We start from the raw sequence: 20681 nt of genomic DNA, 5'->3' as shown, positions 1-20681 counted from the left end.
CCGGGGTTGGGGGCTGAGGGCGTGAGGAAGGAGAGGAGAGTAAGGACTCCCGTGCCCCACTGCACCCCTGAGGAGCCGCTCCTCGCTCCGCATGAACGCGGGCAGCCCCACCGCCCGCTCTCTGCCCTTCTCTCTGCTTGCTCCCCGCCCTCGCTCCCTCTGCTTTAACCCCCCCCCCCCCCGACCTCCGCTACCGGAGGTAGCACCCCCCCGGCACCGACACCGACACCGGAGAGGCGGCCCAGCGAGCCGGGAAGAAGCCGTAACGCCTGGGGCTCCACCCCGCAGGGCAGGCGGCGGGGCGGGGCGCAGCAGTGCTGGGCACACAGCCCCTCCTCAGGGTCGCCTGGGGAGAGAGAGGCAAGGGGAGAGTCGGGGGTGCCGTGAAGCGGCCGTCCCGGCGGGGTCGCTGCCGCCCATCCCGAAGCCCGAGTGCCGCCCCCCCGGCACCAACTCCCCTTCCTTTTTCCCTTCCCTTTCCCTTTCCCTTCCGCCTCCATTTCCCAGCGTGCGGCGCAGGGGCCGGCCAGGAAGTCTCGTGCGCCTGAGTCAGGGGAGGAGGCGGAGCCGCTGCCGGGCGCGGGTGGCGGCGGCGGCTGCAGCGGCGGCGGCGATGGCGCTGGAGACCCTCTCGCCGGACTGGGAGTTCGACCGCCTGGACGACGGCTCTCAGAGTGAGGCCGAGGGAGGGCGGGGCAGGGGCAGGGCCGGGCAGGAGGCGCCCGCTGGCGAGTCCCCGGCGGGACTGCGGCGGTAGCCGCCAGAGGAACGGTGGGGAGGCGTGGGCTGAGGGGACCCCGGTTCCTTTCCCAGCCCTGAGCCCCTCCTGGCCCCTCGCACTGCTGAACCCTCGCTGGGAACGGGAGGGAGGAAGGGAAGGAAGGAAGGACGCAAGGAAGCGGGAGGAAGCAGTTGTGGGAGCTGAGCGGGGTCACGCCGCGCCCCCAGCTTCCCTCAGGGACCCCGCTCGGTGCGGCGAGGCGGGCGCTCGTCTCACCCCTTGCCCCCGCTGCCAGCCGAGTGCTGCCCGGCCTCCGGTTAGGCCTCCGGTTCGGGCTGTCGCGGTGACCTTTTTTACCACCTACCAACCCCTCCATGGTTATCGGGGGTTGTTTGGGGTGAGAGAGTGGCTATCCCAACCCTTCATCTTTTACCCCCCCCTGGGCGGAGTCATAGAGTTACAGAAATCATAGAAATTTTCAGCGTTGGAAGGGGTCTTAAAGATCTTGTTCCAACCCCCTTGCCGTGGGCAGGGACACCTCACAGTAGATCAGGTTGCTCAGAGCCCCGTCCTGCCTGGCCTTGAACACTTCCAGGGATGGAGTCGTCTCTAGTGGCCCCAGCCTGGCAGGGAGGGAGCTGGCTGACGAGCTTGACTTTTTTTTTTTCCCTGCACGAACAGGGGCAGGAGAGAGCTTGTCATGGCTATGGTGTGCCTTTCCTTCCCCATCATTTGTCGTGGCTCACAAATTTTTGCTGTTAGTTCCTCCGTTAGCTAGAGAACTCATGCAGAGATAACTCAGTTGTATGCGGATTCCCTTGGTAAAGGATTTCTGGCATGGAGCTCGATGGTCACTTTTAGTTTCGCCTTTGAAAATAAACACCACCTTGCAATGCTTAAGGCTTTGATAGTGAGTTTGTATGTCTGTCAAAATCCATGTTTTTTGCAGCCGTGGAGGTGACCTACTTTCTAAATGGGGAATGTGTATGGCTGTCACGCTGAAATACACGCTGCAAAATGAACTGTGCCAAATTAATTACACCAGGTGTTGCTGTGCAAGTATGTCACTCGTGGACCAACTGTTTCACATATAATGTTATCTCAAGGGATGATACTGCTCATGCCATATTAATTAAATCTGGATTTCAGTGGAAATTGAAACTGTAGTGAGTAGAAGTTTTTACCAGTCCTCTAGCTTTGGAGTGGATAATGATGCTTTGATGCAAAATGACAGTCCTGTGCTAGTTTGTCTGTGACATTGTACAGTTACGAGGACTTTACATGACATAATATGTTCCATTAGCACCATCTGCATGGTGAACAAACAGGCTGATCTTCCCTTGAGACCAGCACTCAATGTTCTTCTAGGAAAAAGCAAAAAAACCCCAAAGAATTCTGTCACTTGAAAAGCACTTTTTGTTGTTGTTGTCTACTTTGCTTTATACCTGTGTTACTAAGCTTTACCAATTATAACATCCTTAGCTGAGGACACAAGAAACTAAGTCAGTCTGGTTTGTTGTCTCTCTGCCTTAGATATTTATGGATATAGCACTTGAAAATCCTGCTGTGGCAGTAAGTCCACTGAATTATGATTTTGTTGATTTTATGCAAGAAGATAAGATTAAGTTGGGGGACCTGTACTGCTGCATAGGTTTCTCACAGTGTTCTAATTATAATGCTTTAATTTTATCTCCTAAGAAGCTAAATCAAACTTGATTTTAAAGAGATAATACCTTGTGTGTGTATGTGTGCTGCTCTGAAGAAAAACTAAATATTTACTTTCTATGATTTTTTTTTTAAATTTTCTTGTGAGCCTGTTCATTTAAGAAAACTTTTCTGCATCTTAAAAAGCTTCCCCTAAATCCCAGTAATTTTTTCATCAGTTCAACCCTGTCTGTCTCTGGCTAGCTTTCACTCTCTTGCCTCTCTAAATGGTGAAAAAGTATTCACACCCATCTCGTGTTTTATATATGTTCAATACAAGCGGGAAACTGATGATTAATAGTTAAGGATTTGGAATTATTTAATATCAGTTATGTTGAGCGTAGTACTGTTCAGATCCATCCTTTGGCTTCTGGTAGGATGACAAGCTTGAGGGTCTCCAGCAGAGCGCTGCTGTGAGATGTTGTTTGAGAAATGCTGCCTGTTTCTGAGGGAATCAATTTGAACACTACCAATTTCCTGCTCTTTTAAGACTCAAAAACTTTTTCTGTTCTAGCAGTAAAGGCACAATATCTCTGTCAGCTTCTGTGCTCTGAGTTTGCCTTTTGTGCTAAGGGAGAAGAGCAGATTTGGTTTATACTGCAGTGCACCTCTACAATAAATTTTCTGTGCTTTTCTACTAGTAAAGTACTGAAGCTGACATGCTAAGCTGTTCTGCAGGCCTCTGCATCCACCGATGGTTTACTGGTTTTCTGCAGCAGAGTTGCCAGGAGATGCACTGGAAGGAACCTGAAAGATGAGATGAATTTCATGTAATAATATGATGGTACAAGAGCTGCACATCACTGTCTGGAGTGCATGCTGCTGGTGGAATGTTTTTTGTTCACTTGCTTCTTAACATAGGAAATTCAGTCTCCTTGTTTTCACAGTGCCTGTGCACTGTCTGGCCAGCAGGTACAGGTAGAACTCCATGGCTCTGATGCAGAACTTAGGGTGGGAGAGTTTACTGTGCTTCTTGGATAGGATTTGCAGTCTGTATGCCCTTTGGCATTGCTGCTGGATTCAAAGTAGTAGTTTAGGATTCGTTCAGGACTTCACTGTAGTAATTGTGTGCCTGTGCCTGGTCCTTCTCATCTTTTTCTTATTAATCTGTCATTATTCATTCTTCCCTCTATGCCTGGTTCAGGGTCTCTGTTGAATATTTTCTTTCTCTAAATTAATCTATTTGATAATTGATTCAGCAGTGCTCTTCCACTGGAGTAGCTATCTACTGCTATTTGGCTCCATGATTGGCAACCTGGATGAGGAAAAGTTTAACATACAGAATAACAGGATACAATTTTTTAACTTAATATAGCAGCCTACTTGTGGAAATGTGAAAAAGCCACATTTAAAGCTACATGAGAGTTGACTTCTTGTTTAGGAAAAGTTCAGCTATTGAGCTGACTTATATTCTCTTAACCTGTTTAGATAATCCTCTTTTCAACAAATGGTAGAGGATCTGAGCTATGAGGTTTGTGATCTAATTACAGGGAGGACACTTCAGTCCTTGAGAGAAAAAAGAAACCTGTATTTTCTTACTGAGTATAGAAGCCTTGAGCTGTAACCATTCACTCAGTAGCTCAGATTATGCAACTAAGTCAATAATTGTGTATCAGTGGGGAGGGGCAGGACGGAGGGGTCCTGGTCAATGTCCAGGTGCTTAACAGAAGTTCTGCTTGAAGATGGGGAATTTGCAAGTAGGGGGAGTGATTGAAAGCAAAAAAATTTCCTGTGTAATGCTCAAATGACTTACTGACAGGTAGTGGAGAGAGGGAAGAGGGATTGCTGCAAACACAACTGCTACTCAGGCCAAAATGATAAGATCCATTGCCTCAAAGTTCTAATATAATTGCATGTGTATTGATTCAGTCAATGGCTAGATCACCTGCCTTGGAATAATATTAATGGTCTTGTAATTAGCTTTTTTAAGATTTTAGTTTGAAAATACACTCTATTTTTGAAAATAGTTTTCTGCAAATTAGTTGGATGTTTGGTATTCCTTAAGTAGTATTTGGGTTTCTTTTTTTTTTTAAACTGACAGTTGTAGGATTGATTGTATTTAAAGACATACCTTTATACTAAAGATGCAGATCAATTAAAGAAAAATGCTGGATCAAAATGAGAAATAGTGTACTACAAGCTAAATAGCAAAAGATTAAATTTTTTTGATGTTGTCCTTTACTGAACAGTTTATAAAGCTGTACAAATGTTATCAATTCTCAGAAATTCATGCTGAAGTGCAGTTGAAGAATTATGGAAAATTTCTTGAGGAATATACGTCTCAGCTGAAGAGAATTGAAGATGCTTTGGATGACTCTGTTGGAGATGTTTGGGACTTCAGTCTTGATCCCATTGCATTAAAGGTCTTAATATATTTAATATGCATTGTAACTGTTATTTTCCTTGTTCCCCTTTCCCTTCAAAACCTGAGAACTAAAAGCGTGATGCACTTGTGCTCTAAAAATTTTGACTTTTGTGTTTCAGAAACCTAGCAAATACTATTTTAATTATCAAGTAATTAAGAATTTAATACATTTCATAAGAGAAGATGTTGTCCTGTTATTCTTTTGCAGTCTTTTGGATAATAGTGGAATTAAAATTAATTTAGAGTTTTTTATGCATTGGGAAGGCTAATTCCAGCCAACTTCTTCACTGTGGGGATTTTGCTGGTTTTTATCTGGGAACTGGGGTTCCAGAAGAGCTCACTAATCATTGAATTAACTGCAGGCTGATCTGTATTTACAGTTATGTTTTGACTAATGGCTTTGGTATACTATTTTCTGTCCTTCAGAAGTGGTTATTTCCGTGGTCATAAATCCTGTGTCCTCTGTGAAGCATTTTTACATTTTATCTGAATTTGCAGACATCATTTAAAAGTGCTTTGTTTCCAAATGAAACTTGTCTGTACTGAAGATGCACTCTTAAGTCATCATCTGTCTGAATAATTTGAATAAATCATTTGGAGGGCCAGCACAGTGCTGGGAGTATATGAATTAGTCAAAATCATGGCTGACTTAAGTACAAAATGTTGGTGCCTACATACAGACATATCCTAGGCATCCTGTTTCCTGCATTTGGGATTTTTAATTCATGTTTTAGGTTTTCTAAGCTTTTTTTTTTTTACACATAAACCATAATTACCACGCTTTTGCGCTTCTTTTTCTTTCATTTTTTGCTTTTGCTTGAGTTTTTCTGCTTAGAGTGACAGGTATTTTCATGTAAACACAATGAGCGTAGCTTTCAGGCTGTGTGTGCAGTTATTGCTCTCTTATTATTGACCTTATAGAAGATAAGGACAAATACTTACCTGGTTGGATAAATCTACTTTTTTAGCAATATTTTCTAAAGTTGATAATTTGTTGTGGGTTTTTAATGTTTCTTTGTTTTGTGTTTGTTGTTTTTGTTTTTTTTAATTCTAGCTTTTGCCATATGAACAGTCCTCCCTACTGGAGCTCATAAAGACAGAAAACAAGGTAAGGGCTTTATGATTAAAATAAAAAAACATAGTTATTATAGCTAAACCTAAGCTCTCTAAACATGAATATTTTTGTAATCTGTGTGCTTTTTTTCCCTTTTGAGTCTAGGTTCTTAACAAAGTAATAACTGTGTATGCTGCCCTTTGCTGTGAAATCAAGAAGTTAAAATATGAGGTAAATTCAGCTCTCTTTTATTGCTATTTACGAAAATGTTTGCAGATGGCAAGCTGATCTATACATTTATTTTTAGTAAAAAAACAAGATGATGTGTCTGAATTTTTACAGCATGATTACATATGTCCCACATATTAAAAAACAAATTTCTTCTTTTGTTGTTAGGCAGAAACTAAATTTTATAATGGCCTCTTGTTTTACGGAGAAGGAGGTAAGTAGCTTCTTTTACTGTACAGGTTTGTAGATTTATATTATTGGCTCAGGTTACATTAAATGCTACAGTAAGTGTAATTTTATAATATGGATACGTGTTTTCTTTGTATCTTTGATGAAGACCAAATAATGGACCTTGAGGTTATAGGGATATACATTAGTGTCTTGTAACTGTCCTGAGTTAGCTTGAGGTGACAAGAAGATTTATCTGTTGCATTAACAGGAAGTTTTGTTGTAGCCTTATTTACAGGAAAAAATAGAGTATGGGCTGTTGAGGTTGTGTTTTAATGTATAACATACAGAAACCTGAACTGATACACTGTAGCAGCTGTTTTTTGAACAGTGACATTGAAAATCTGTTCATATGTAGGTATGTCCTAAACTGACTTATTTCCTATTGGGACTAGATTTTACATTAGTTGTAATAAAACAATAAATCTAATTTGATTGTAATAAACCAGTGAAACCTTTAATAAATATCTTGACCTAATCCTGTGTACTTAGGCAATCATAATTGTTCCAAGAGTAGTTGCAGTGTGTTGGTGTCATCTGTCTTTCAGGGACAGGTAAAAGTACTCAAACTACTGTTTAGGCCATGACATAATACAGTGACTCTCAGTTCAGTTGACAAATCATGAGCACCTACTTTTTTTGTCTTAGAATTAAACTGGTAACTCCCCTGAAGAGTTGGTCTTAAGCTCTGCCATAAGGGATGCCAGTCTGGGAATGAGCATAGCTCTTGGTCCTGAGGACTGAATATTAATATGAGTTGATTCAGAGACATACCACTTACCTTTGTTTTCTATTTCAGAAACTTGAGAGAAACAGAAGTGTCTTTCATAGCAGTCTTGTAAAAGGGCTTTTAAAAATGCTTTCAAGGGCCTTGACTGTTGACAGTATTGAGGAATATGAAATCTTTGAAATCAAGACTGTTTATCATTCTTTAAGTGCCACATAAGATAACTGCTGTGGTTCAGTTAAGGAGCATAAAAAAGCGTGGGTTTTGTTGAGGTTTTTCTTAGCAGAGTCTCACGTCTTAACAGACATGGTTTTAAGTATCTTAAAATAAAGTGATGCGCTGCCAAAATGATACTAGGGGATCCCTCAACACTTCTCCATGTCTCTCTATCATGAAGAAAGTCAGACTGATGCAGATTAACATATTACAGTGGCAGTTTGTTCCTGGTGGGTGTTCTGCAGGGAGTGCTTGAGAATGGCATGAGCTGAGAGGTGAGCCTTCTGTGAGTTAGGCAGGGATTCAGAAATTATCTTCTCCATTTCCATATCCCTCCCTGTAGGATCTGCTTTGATAACAGCAAGCTTGCTTATGTAGAACGGTGACAATAGCTGCTGGCTTCAGGATGATTGAAATGAAAAAAACTGTGCTGGCCTTTCCCTTCTCTATAAAGGAATATTTTTTCATGTTGTCCTTGGAGTGGGTAGAGCTAGTATAAGAAATGGACTCATTTTGGTTTTGTTTTTTTTCGGGAAATGTACACTAAACAGAGTAAAGGTTACATAAAATCCATAGAGTGGAAGCACGTGATATTTAGAATCTTGTCCCAGAGCTCCATCTTACAGAAGTATGGAGACTCCTTTAGTTTCTATGGAGTAGTAATACCTGCATTTCTTATGCAGATAAATTTGTTATTGGAGGGTATTTTTGCTCAGAGTGGCCCAATAGAAAAATGTCAAGTTTAGAGCATTAATCTGTCATTACACTAAAAACTGTATTTTGTCTGGTGGTACTACAACTTCTGCAGATGACTGAAACAATTTGCTATAGGTGTTGTAATTATTGTCATTAATAGTTACTGTTAGTGTCCTTTGTCATACAGGTAATGGTTTGAAGCTGGGGTGATGAGTCAGTTCTTTTGTGCAATATGATATGTAGGAAAAACAAAATCAATCTCTCAAAGAGATTGTTCACTTTACAGCTTTTTATTCTGATTAATGATGTAGGATGTTCTTCCAGTAATTAACTACTAAGGAAGCACCTTGCAACATGAATAAGAAGTGCTTTCATACAAACTTTTTATAATGGAAACTTTTACATTATGTTATGTAATACCTGTGTCTTTAAAGAATTATGGTTTGTATTTATTTTCTTTTAGGTGTTGAAGACATTTTTCCTGCTTTGTTTACCTTAAAAAAATGTAATTTTTAATGAGAAAGAAATTTCCGAAATAAGTCCAACTTAGGAAAATAAAATTATAATTTTAATATGGCTCCATCAGTATGCTTATAATAATACATTATACTTACATGGCAAATGAATGGCTTGGAGGGTAAGCTTCAGTTTAACAAGTCTAACACAGCCTTTTCAAAGTAGTTACAAATGTTTGTCTTTAAAGCCACAGATTCCAGCATGGTGGAGGGAGATTGCCAAATACAGATGGGAAGATTTGTTTCTTTTTTGCAGGTAGGGTATGTTTTGATTTATTTTGTTTTTTAATGTCATTTATAGCTGTACTTTTACTTGTGAAATGGATTTAGCAGCCTGCAGTATCCTGCTTGTATCTTGCTAAAAGGCACTGCAGTCATCTGGTATGTTACTATGTTTTGCCTGCAGACCTGTCACAATCAGCTGATGTATGATACATTGTTTTGGTTTTTATATACTTGTTGTAAGTCTAATGAGAGAAGAAATCACAATTTGTGTAATCGTTGTTCAAATAACTGAGAATTTACTTAAGAAAACTTCACTAAGAGAAGATAAGATGAGGTTGTTTCATTAGGCAGTGTAGTGAAGGTGTCTATTTGCATGGCTTTGATTAGCAAGGTTTAGTTTTATTGAACACTGGGTGTGAATTAATTGTTTATACATCATTTTAGCTGATCAGAGAAATCAAAACTGAGACAGCAAAAAAATGCTGTGTCTCATGCAAACTTTTAGGGAAGAATACTCATTTCTTACACAGTTTGTTACCAGGTTTCTTTGCATGAAAACAGGATCTTCTGTTTCTTCTAAGGATCTCCTGTGCTCTTGGGTTTCAGTCTACTGTGAAATTTTTTTGTCTTCAGTATAGCTTAAGTGACTGTCTTGTTCCCAAAGATGCTTCTTTTTTTATGCCATATCACTTGTAATGGAATATCAGGGTTGAAGTAGAGAATATACAGGAAGGTTCCAGAATGTTTAAACAAATTTTAGTTTAACAGAGGTTAAAATAGCTGTTCTTGCTGTATACTAGCATGGGAGTAGTCATTTACTGAGCCAGAACAGATTGAATGCTATGGGAAGTTGTTTCTCAGCCTTTATTACCATGCCCAAGTGCAGTTAGTTGTTAGGATATCTTGGGGATTCCCCTCCCCCCATTTTCCAAGCTTTTTTGCCATCACTTTTTTTTTTTTCCTCCTTCATCATTTATTTCTTACTGAGCAGATGTGTAAGGCCTTTTAGTCATTTTGAAATACACTGTTGTACACTAGTGTATTTCCAGATGTGTTTTTCTCATTTTTTTCCTTTTCTGTGAGGATTCTCTGTCCAGATGGAAGTTGAGAGCAGGATGATTAGCTGTCTGGGTAACTTTGCATTGCAAACCCACGATGCAGAACAATTTGTTTATCATAGAATCATAGAATTGGCTGGGTTGGAAGGGACCTCAGGGATCATTGAGTCCAACCCCTGAACCACTGCTGCGGTTGCTAGACCATGGCACTGAGTGCCACATCCAGTCTCTTTTTAAATATCTCCAGACACGATTTGATGATGTGTATATTTATAGGGTAAACACCACACAAAAATACAGCCATATTGCCTGTGAGCCCACTTTGTATGAATGCTCTGATGGCTTGTTGATTGCTGAGCTATTTGGGAAGAAGGGAAATGCAAGGAAATTGCCCCAAAAGGAAGGTTGTTATGCTAAGAGGTGTGTCTTGCTGTTGGTAAAAGTATGAGGAAACCATTTTCCTTATTGAGTTTTTCTTTTTTAACTGTTGTTTCCCTAAATATACTGGTAGTCTATATCCATAAACTCTAAGCATATCTCCAAGGGGGATGTGAAAATAGGAATGAGGATGACAAAGAGGTAAAGTGTTGGTTTTATAGAGCTGATGCCCACCATTTGGCTTACTGGCTCTCCCAGTGTCAGGATTTATTGATTAACAGATAGAATAACCTTGCATTTGTTTGTAAAAACATTTTTTAAAAAAAGGATCAAAATAATGTTGTGAAACACTAGTTAGGTGCTCTTAATTCTGCAGAAGACAGTGTAATTGGAAGAAGTCTTATAAAATTCTTGTCTGTGTTGTGTAGCTGCTGATATGCATGTGCTGTTAAATTAGACTATTCCCTGGAAGTTCTAAAAGGGCAGCTGGTGCCCCTTCCCCAGGAAACGTAATCTCATTTGACTCTTAATCCATTCCTCTGGAATCTGTTGGCTTCTTTCAGCTGTATTTGACAGAGCAATACCAGGATAAGAAGTAACTACACTTTTATGTTTTGTGAAAACTGGTGACTAATAGGAGGCAGGAGCCCAAATAAGATGTATTTTTGATGGAGAGGATGACAGAATTAAGCTGTTAGCCAGCATTCTGCCAGGAAGGGCAGGCTGGCTGGTGAGCCAGTGTGGGCTGTCTGCTATGAAGCCATCTGTGTGATGACTGGCAAGACTCATCACATGCTGATTTTTTCCTTATGTGATTTTGGGAGTGCATTAATGAGCAGATATTATTGCATTCAAGGGGAACTTGGATTCATTTATACTATTGCTCAGGGAATGCCATTATAGAAATTAAGATAGTTCTTTATGTGGTCAAAGGTGACCTGTTCTTATTCATTTTGTAATATGTAGCTGGGCTCAAGTTCTACTTTAGTCAAACATACCTCTCAAAGACATTGCCTCATTTTTTTCTAAAAGCAGTATTCTGTGGCTAATCACTCTTACAAGAAGGTACAGGCTTCTGTCCTAGTTTATAATTTGAGTTTAACTATCACTAGCTCCTAGATCATGAGTCTTGAATCTAGTGGGAAAAGTCATCCTTTCCGATCAGGGGTATTCTCTCTGAAAATACTTGGATGCTGTTGCCAAGTTACTTCTTAACTGTGTGTGATAAATTAGAGTATGAATCGTACAAATACTCCAAATTGTACTGAGAACTTGTGTTTGGTAGCTTCTTTGATTGGTTTGGCAACCTTTTTCTGAGCTGTTAGTTGCTAGGATGGTGTTCCCCATCCTCCTGTAAATCTCCTTGGATCCACTCACTTGGATTAGGACTGTATTTGGAGCTTGGTCTGCAAGTTCAGTGGTTTATGTTCAGTGTTTAGATGTGATGGCACCTTCTGTATGAAGAGGGTCTAAACATGTATATGCATTTCATTTTCTTGTATTTCAGGAGCTGTCTTGCTTTGTTACCCGATGTTACGAAGTGGTTGTGAATGTAGTGCATCAGCTGGCTGTTCTCTATACCAGCAACAAGTAATTATCTCCTAAAATGCTGTATTGTTTTTCTGTAGTTAAGCAAGTGTAAAAAATATGGAGAGATGTGGAAAGTGCTTTGCTGTGTAAGTTTGGTCTTTGTTAGCCATTATGAAAGTGCATTTGTTTTATTTGAAGAAAAGGCAGTGCTTTTATATGATGAGATGCAATAACTTTTTTGACATTTTTTGGTAGAATTGATGCTTCAGAGACACTTTGTGATTAAGAGATCTTGCTGCTCTTTCATCCTTGCTCTGAGAGATCCACACTGATACATGACTTCCACAACCTGTTTACAATATGTAAATCTTGCTATATAATCCTGACATAATAAATATGGTCTTAACACCTGAAGTTGAGCTTAGTAAGGGCTGTGGGCTCCTCTGAAATCTCTGAAAGCTTAGCTCCAAATAGAATTGTTGGGTTAAGTTGTGAATATATCTGCACAGCTCTTGATTTATTCCTGATATGATAGCATAATTCTCAGTTTTATTTGCTTTCATTTTTGTCTTAGCTTGTAGCACAAGGTAGACTTTCTGTATGGTGCTGAATGAACAAGGCTGGACGTGTAGCTTGGACATGGATTAATTAAAAATGTGAAGAGATTTTGTACTTTTGGGCAACAAGGCTGGATGTATGAAGGCCAGTTGCTGTTAACATAGCTGAACTGTGAGTTGCTGATACACATGTCCACTGAATTAAATCAGTGGTTTGAACCAGTCACGTGTTCTATATGTTAAAAATGCAATATTAAATTTTGTAGCACACAAATTTCACATGATATTTTCTTTTAATTAGATATGGAGGGGTTTTGTTTTCTTTTTTTCTGAAGTTAGCTTGTTAATGAAGAAAAATGTACCCCAAGAAACAGAGCTCATTGTGATACAGAACTGATAAATGTGCTCTGTTCTAAAAATTAGAGACATTAAAATATTTATTTTATTTACAGGAATGCACCTAAAATTATAGAGACATCTGGAGTTCATTTTCAGGTGGGAATGATTTGGAGCCCTTTTGCTTATGTTAATATACTATACGTATGTCTTGATCATTAATCCTGAGAAAAGCAGCAAGAAAGCAAGTTTCGAGTACAACTTTCAATCTGGAATCTACTTTAAAGGTTTATTTTGTTAATCAGCTTTTTATGGCCTTTATGTGGAAAGGGCTGATACCCTCATGTCTGTCAGATTACAGCTTTTTTTTTTTGCATGCTTCCTTATTCTGTGTAATCTGTGCTTCTGTATGTGGCCAATTTTTAAAATTCTGCCTTGAATGGCAAATTAGACTAGTGAACTTAAAGTAGTGCCTGCATGCAAACTTATGTTCCTTGTGTCTCTACAAGAAATACTAAATATTTAAACTACCAAACCAGGAAATCTCCAATTTGACTCTCTAGCTAATGTTTTGTTGCTGATAATGTATTGAATAGGATAGATATTTTGTATGCCATGCATGACTGCAATAAAGTTTTCAATAATCACAGTCCTTTTTTTTTTTTTTTTTCCCAAACAGGCAATGTATGAGCATCTGGGAGAGTTGCTCATAGTTTTAATCACTCTGGATGAAATAATTGACAATCATGCTACTCTGAAAGATCACTGGACCATGTATAAGAGGTGTGTCTCTTAAGGGATGAAAAGTACTTCCACAACAAAAATGATAAAAGCATGTTTGTAGGTCTTGGTTCCAAGACAATCAGTGTGGGAATACGAAATTTGGTAGGGCTGAGATTTTTCCAGAAATCTCAATGAAGATCAGAGTTAAGCTCCCACTTCATTCTCCTAACAGCACCAGTAAGTTCTAAACAGCTCAATGGTATTTACAGTACAGGGTAAGCACCTTGACAGTCATGGTTGGTGGGGTTTTTAAAGTGTATTCAGTAAGAGATCTGATTCTGTACAGAACTGATCTAAAACTCTCCCTATCCATATTCATCATGGGTTTGGGCATGCAAACCTAAGTAAGAATGCTCTCTTCAGTAAAAACTGAAGAAGCAACAATTATAAAGGTAGTTAAATTAGTGGAGTAATAACTGTTTCATCAGAAACTTCAGTAAATGGGTGTTATTCTAATTCATATGGCCTATAAATACCTAGAAGGTTTTGCTGTGTGTTTTTTTAGTTTTTGGAGTTGCTGCTGGACACAGATGTGAACAATTAAAACATATTCTTAAAATAGTACAACGTATGATAAAAATGTTATCATATTTTAATTGTGTTTCTATGTATATGTTCCACTCCTACTCCTTCCAGGCTGCTAAAATCTGTCCATCACAACCCTTCTAAGTTTGGGATTCAAGAAGATAAACTGAAGCCATTTGAAAAGCTGCTGTTAAAACTAGAATGCCAGTTACTCGATGGAATGATATTTCAGGTAATGAAATCAGTGCCCCCCAGTATGACAGGGGAAACTGTTATATGAAAGCAAGAGTCTTCTGAGAATGTATTGTTTGTTTTTCTTTTGCTTTATTCCGGATACAGTGATGTGTGATTTTGGCTCTTGCATCTGTGCAAAAAAAAAAAAGGGCTCTATTGTAAGATCCTCCCTTGCTCTGCTCTGGCACTAGAGCAGTGCCAGGCTTTGAGTGCTTACAGTTATGCAGAATTAAAGAAATACAGACAACGTGGCATTAAGGCTGGATGTTGTCAGGGAGTCCATTTTTCACCTGAAATTTTAATAGTGGTCAGGTTTACATAGGTCCAGTTTGTTTTAGCTGCAAGCTGAAGTTTCCTCAGTAGTCTTGAAGATCTATTAAGTGTGACCTCTTACGTATTTTGTCTCATTCCCTGCATATTAGGCAGGCAGTTTTTGAGAGGTACCACCTCCCTAGTGCATACCCCTGCAACATGCCAGTGTACAGGTGGATGAGAAGGATTATTACTTTTTCCATACAGTTATTTAAAATGTGTCGATGTAAGGACCCATCTGTTGTTTTGGTTGCTTTTTTTTTTTAAGAAAAGTGTGTATTTGAAAGTGAAATCTGATGTTGTGGCATAGTGGGCCATGAGGGATGGTGTTGAATCTGGTCACAGCAGAATCAACTGAGCAGGACTGTTCTTACTGTTATGTCTTAAATGGCATAGGGGAGAAGGTCTTATTCTGTAAAAGCCTCCAAAAGGAAAATTGTAGATATATAATTAAAACACAGTTTGGCTTATTTTTTCAAAGAACATTGCTACCAGCTGTCCTTGCTTACTTTTCTGCTACCAGCTGGCTTCTTACTTTTCTCTAATGCGACATTAGTATGAAGACTTCTTTTTATGTTTGAGACATTGGCAGGATTTGTCTGCTATTCATTCAGGATGTTTCTACTCTTGTCCTGCCAGTGCTCCTTCCCAAGAAAAATACATTAAAAATTTTCTTAATTACAATCCCATTTAAAAAAATTTCCAATATCTTTAGCAAATCTAAAGTGTCTATTTATATAATTTATTTTTTTATTATTGTTGTGATTTTTGGTAGCTTTTTTAAACCACCAGTGGTAGTGGGGTTTTATGCTGCAAGTTGGTGAGGCACATCCTACAGGTCACTTGTATGATAATTTTGTTTAGTTGATGAACAGTTAGTAGTAATGTATTATAATGTAATAATGCAAAAAAAAAAAAAGTTTCTTATTACTAGAACATCATGTGTTTTCTTTGAAAATGTCCCTTGCCAGAAATGTTAAGTAATTTAAATGGGTTTTTCGATGTTAGTTGTAAGAGAGGCTTTTGTTTTCAGATGTTTTCTGTTATACTAAATATTTTAAGCATAATTAAAAAATCCATATGTTGTGAAGCTAACTTCAGGTTAGTGCTGTGTGACATAAAGCAATGCGCTCTTGTAGCATTCTTTCTCAAAATTAATATTCTTTTAGGGTTCAAAATTCATGGCATTAATTTATGGATTTATGTTTGTTTTTTTTCTTTGTTCAGGCTTGTATAGAGCAGCAGTTTGATTCTGTGAATGGTGGAGTGTCAGTGTCAAAGAACAGCACATTTGCTGAAGAATTTGCTCACACTCTTCGCACAACTTTTTCAAATATTGAACTCAAACTTGGTAATGCAAGCTCAAGATTCTCCTGCCACCTTCACTGTTTCTAAAAGTGAATTGTCTGTTTGGGAGCAGAATTCAAAAGGGGATTTTTTTGGTTGTGTTTCTGCAGGTGAACCTTCAGAAATTGACCAGAGAGATAAATATATGGGCATCTGTGGCCTCTTTGTACTGCATTTTCAGATTTTTCGGACCATAGACAAGAAATTTTACAAGTCACTGTTGGATGTCTGTAAAAAGGTGAATGCTTTATTCTTATGTCAGTAATGAAGAGGGGAAAATAATCTTCAGTAGTGATACAGATTATTTTCTTCATTGTGTATCATGGCAAAGACATGGGAAAAGAAAGAGCATGCAGTTTATCAAATAAGTCAGAAATTAAGATTCTTTTACTTTTTATAATTTCCTTCCCCATAATTTTCTTTTAAAGAAGCTGTAAAACCTGTCCACTCATTTAGCATCAAGATAAAATAATTTAACATTAAAATAAGGACAAAATATTGAGTTATGAGTATTGTGGGACGGAATAAATGATCTGGATTTTGACCTTGGCTATAAACATATATTTTGAAAGATTTCTGAGTCCAAATGTGATTGGGCCTTTTCATATCAGATAGTATTAAGAAGTTATGAAGTTTTCTAATACCCTTCAGGGTCACTGAGAGTGGTAATAACTTTGCCTGTGTTGTCCTTAGTGGACTTCTAGGGGAGAAACATTTCTAAGGTTATTGTAATATTTGTACAAACTAGTTATACAGAAGTCATTTCAGATTTGTATGTATGTAGATCATAATTGTATGATATGGTTTAAAAGAGGCAAAAAGAACATGCATGATGGCATAGTCTTTCTTGTAGCTATTTGTTTATTGCTACTTAGAGTATTTTTTTCTCCTTCTTTTCTTTTTTTTATCCCCAGGTACCAGCCATCACATTAACTGCTAACATTATCTGGTTTGCTGACAACTTTCTGATTCAGAAGGTACCAGCTGCTGCCAAACTTCTGGACAAGAAAAGTATTCAGACAGTTAAAACACAAAGGGACAACTTCCTGCAGCAGAAAGCACAGTCACTTACCAAGTATGCTTCCTAAATACTGCTTTATGAGGATGTTTGATAAATGGTTTATAAAGAACGTGTAGGGCTCTTCATTCCACATCCTAGCATGCTGTGTAGTGTTGCTCAGTTGTGTTAAAAACTTTTCCATTTCACTGCAGTAATATGTGCTAGTGTTGCTGGAAAGGTGTTGGTGTTGGTGAAAACAAAGCTTTTTTCATGTCATACTTTCAGAAGAAGTATCATGTCACCAAAATAACCAAGTTCCTACCACCTCTAGATATATGATTGCTTCAGTTATTTTTACTTATATATTTTCAATGTCCATGTTTTAAACTGGTGTCTAGTAACCCAAGCTGCTCTGTTTCTGTTAGGTCTCTGCTTTCTATCTGTTTATGAAGGCAGTCTCTACTGGGCTTGTAGAGGTGTTGTTTTCTCTCGTGCTAGTACTTCCTTTGCCAGCATTTCTTTCTTCATTACTGTTTAATTGCTTGTTCAGTGGTCTTTGAAATTATCTATATTCAAAAAGGCTTTGCTTTTGTTCTCTACATGTTGTTTACAGCTCATTTCCTGCTCTGAGTTCTTTCTAAAATACATTTAAAAATGAGGATTATTGGCTCTTAGTCTTACGAATCAGTGAGTAGGTAACAAGACTAAGATTTCTGTTTATGTTGCAGAACAAAATACGAAGGTGGAAAAGGAGGTCTGTGGAATAGAAGTAAAAACTTAAATTATGCAGGTTGTCTTCCAGCCCACTATGAAAGCTGGCAGAACTGTCTTGAAGAGGAGCATGGGCAGCTCCATGCCTACATGATCCTCTTGCAGATTATTTTTACTATTGCCCTGTGTCTGTTTCAATCCACTTCCTAATTTATGCCCTACATCCACAGGAAGATTCAGCAGCTCTCATTGAATTCTTTCCTTGTCTTTAATCTCTGGATGGAGCATAATTGCACTGCTGCATTGCTTTTGGCTTTGAGCAGTGGTACAAGTCATGTTTTGCAGCTCTTAAGATTAAGAAAAGGTTGAAAAAAATTTGGATATTCATTGACATTTTGAGGGTATTGTAATGCATCAGATTTTGAGTTTGATTAGAATTTTGCTAATAACTTTCTTACTATTTTACAAGTTCAGGCACTGCTTTTTTTAATTGTTCTGCTGCCTTAAATATGAATACTCTTTAAGGTGTAGATTTTTTTTTTGTCATAGTCAGTGACTTGGAGCAATTATACCAGGAATGTATTCAATAAGTAGTACTACAATGTCATAATTCTGTAGCATGATTTAAGTAGCAGTTTTAAAAGTGAACTCTTCTAGTTAAACATTTAACTACAACTAATGTAATCCAAGCAGATGAACTTCTGTACAATTATTTATAGCAGTCCAGTTGGCATTGATGTAGTGAGAAGTTTGTTATATTTATCTGTTTATATATTTGTGTATTTATTTATGTAGATCTACATATCACCAGTCAAAGCATGTAAGAGCTCTCTTCCAGTGCTTTCTGACTGTAGGGGCTGTTTCCAGCATCTGCTGTCACTTGCTGAAAGTTTATCTGGAGTCTGGAGTTAGTGAGGTTATCTTGGGTACCTCTCTGTGTATGACCTGGGAAAGTTTGACATTTTTGCATCACAGCTATTACTACCAGATAACAGTGTGTGTACTTATCATTAAATCTCTTCTGCTAAGTAGTTGTAGAGACTTAAATTAACCTTTTTTTACAATCTGTTGAAATTTCATTGTTATGTTGTTTTACTTTTTTAAAAAAGTACAATATGTTATTAGTTCAATATTTAAGTATTTCTATAGATGTGAATCAGAATGTACCCTTAAAACACGGGCTAAAAGTATATTTGATCCAGGACCCTTACCAAGTGCATTAATAACAGTATTCTTCTGTTATATGAAGGTATGAAATAACTTAGTCAGATATTGATGGTAGTGTACTGAATGGGGAAAGTGGCACTTTCAACAGCTAGATCATCCTGATCTTCTTGTTATGTTGTATTGCTTGATGGAACAGTAGAAATTACCATTTATTAGGGAAACACATTTACACTTCTTTCTTTTGGTTTATGTTACTGTGATAACTGTTAGGGTCATTGTACAGTGGGAGTGGGAAAGACCTCTTAAAAGGAATTATGACAAATAAGTTTGTTGGGTGGGTTCAAGTACATACAGGATCATAGTTTAATAAATAGAAGCATCCCAGACAGTTTTAAATAAAAAGCAGAGATGTTTGGACACTGGGACAGGTTTCCCAGGGAGGTTATGAGTGCCCCATCTCCATGGAAGCATTTAAGGACAGGTAGACAGGATACTGAGCAACCTGGTCTAGTGGGAGGTATCCCTACCCATGGCAGGGGGGCTTAAACTAGGTGATCTTTAAGGTCCTTTCTAAAAGCCTTCTATGATGTATACACTCAAAAATTCAAACTTGGAAGAAAAACATAATTAAGTGGAGCATCTTGTGCATTTTACTTCCTGTTAGAATTTTAAAAAGTGTAGTGTATGTACTGGTAAAGACAGCCATTTGTTCTCTTGAACAATTAGAGATCAATTATTTTGATCAATTATTTTGATCAAATCATTTTGACTCTTAGAGGTATATTTGTGCAGAAATAATTGGCAGACTAATCCTTACCAATATGGAATTAAAATGTAAATGAGTATGAGGTTCTGATACTTTTGGGAATAAAGAGTAATTATGTGGAGGACTGAAGATTTAATATATTTCCCTTAGAGGAATTTAAGCTTTGGAAAGAGAGAAGAAAATCCTTACACTCTTTTGATTTGAAGTCAGCAATATTGTTTGTTTCCTTCACCAGAGATATGCAATCATACTATGTTTTTGTGAGCTCATGGATGACAAAAATGGAATCTATCTTGTCAAAGGAGCAACGCATGAATAAGTTTACAGAAGATCTTTCTAACCGCTGCAATGTCTTCATCCAGGTGTGCAGTATTTTAATGGGGTGGTACAGCAAATGTTGCAGCAAAATGGTATTTTGGTGCATAAAAAGAGATCACAGGGCTTCTGTGATCATTAGTGTGTTGTTTTGCAGTGTAGGTTTTTTTCTAGAACTTTAAATGCCCAGTAGATACTCTTAAATAACTGTAAAAGGTACTTCCCTCAGGTGAGTAGAGGAAGCAAATCTGACTAAATATTCGGTGACTAAATTGGTTTTTTTTCCCTTTGGCTCAGAAAATCAAGACAGCTTTGTTTCCTCTGTAGTAAAGGTTTTTGGGCTTTGTGGGTTTTTTATCTTTTAAGTCAGTCACAAGGTACATAAGTTGGACTGAACCAGTGTCTAATTTAGTTGTATTTAGCACACACAGTACATATTTCCAGTTAAGGTGTTCTGTTGTTTCATTGTGCTTTGGCTAGTGATGGTACTTTGCAAGAATCTTACTACGTTCCAAGGCAGCTGGTTTTCTTTTGGCCTATTAACAGCATGTAGTCTTAATGTAAGATGCATCTTATTTCTGAATTTGTTCTTTGCTAGTTTTGATATGTATGTATCTGCCTGACAGAAATCTGGTGAGACTAGGTGTGTTATAGAAGCATAATCCCAAATCTTCCATATCTGAAGACATGCATGTACTAGGGACCATGGATTTTATATTAGAATTATTTGCAGTGACTTAAGTAAATTTTGATCTGTAGCAAATCGAGTTTCCTAGACCATTTGCTGGCTTTTTCTAGTTTCATTTGTATTTTTACTAATTTCCCCTTGAAATAAACAAAACAACTTTTTTTTTTTTTTTTTTTTTTTTGGTCATGCTGTATGTAGTCAACATTGTATTTAAAAGCTTAATGTGCATTCATTTTGGAATTACTGCTTTTCTATTGTGGGATGGACAGTTCTACTTGAACAGTGCAGACTTGTG

At 38.2% G+C, this 20681-nt stretch overlaps 1 protein-coding gene across 2 annotated transcripts in view; it reads left to right on the top strand.

Moving 5' to 3' along the window:
- The first annotated feature begins 558 nt into the window (after nt 1-558).
- The window catches only part of WASHC4 (WASH complex subunit 4), a 41725-nt gene continuing 21602 nt past the window's right edge, over nt 559-20681 (top strand). For both annotated transcript variants that reach the window (XM_030448908.1, XM_030448899.1), the window contains exons 1-14: nt 559-674; nt 4649-4788; nt 5845-5898; nt 6010-6075; nt 6241-6286; nt 8643-8710; nt 11623-11705; nt 12655-12697; nt 13218-13321; nt 13958-14078; nt 15620-15743; nt 15850-15977; nt 16654-16814; nt 19619-19745. In XM_030448908.1, the coding sequence (XP_030304768.1) occupies nt 614-674; nt 4649-4788; nt 5845-5898; nt 6010-6075; nt 6241-6286; nt 8643-8710; nt 11623-11705; nt 12655-12697; nt 13218-13321; nt 13958-14078; nt 15620-15743; nt 15850-15977; nt 16654-16814; nt 19619-19745 (1326 nt within the window). In that variant the 5' untranslated portion in view covers nt 559-613. The remainder of the gene's footprint in view (nt 675-4648; nt 4789-5844; nt 5899-6009; nt 6076-6240; nt 6287-8642; nt 8711-11622; nt 11706-12654; nt 12698-13217; nt 13322-13957; nt 14079-15619; nt 15744-15849; nt 15978-16653; nt 16815-19618; nt 19746-20681) is intronic.

The sequence above is a fragment of the Calypte anna genome, chromosome 1 (genome assembly GCF_003957555.1).
Source record: "Calypte anna isolate BGI_N300 chromosome 1, bCalAnn1_v1.p, whole genome shotgun sequence".
Classification (NCBI taxonomy): Eukaryota; Metazoa; Chordata; class Aves; order Apodiformes; family Trochilidae; genus Calypte; species Calypte anna.
Note: the sequence above shows the minus strand (reverse complement) of the source record. Positions and strands in the feature narration are given on the sequence as shown.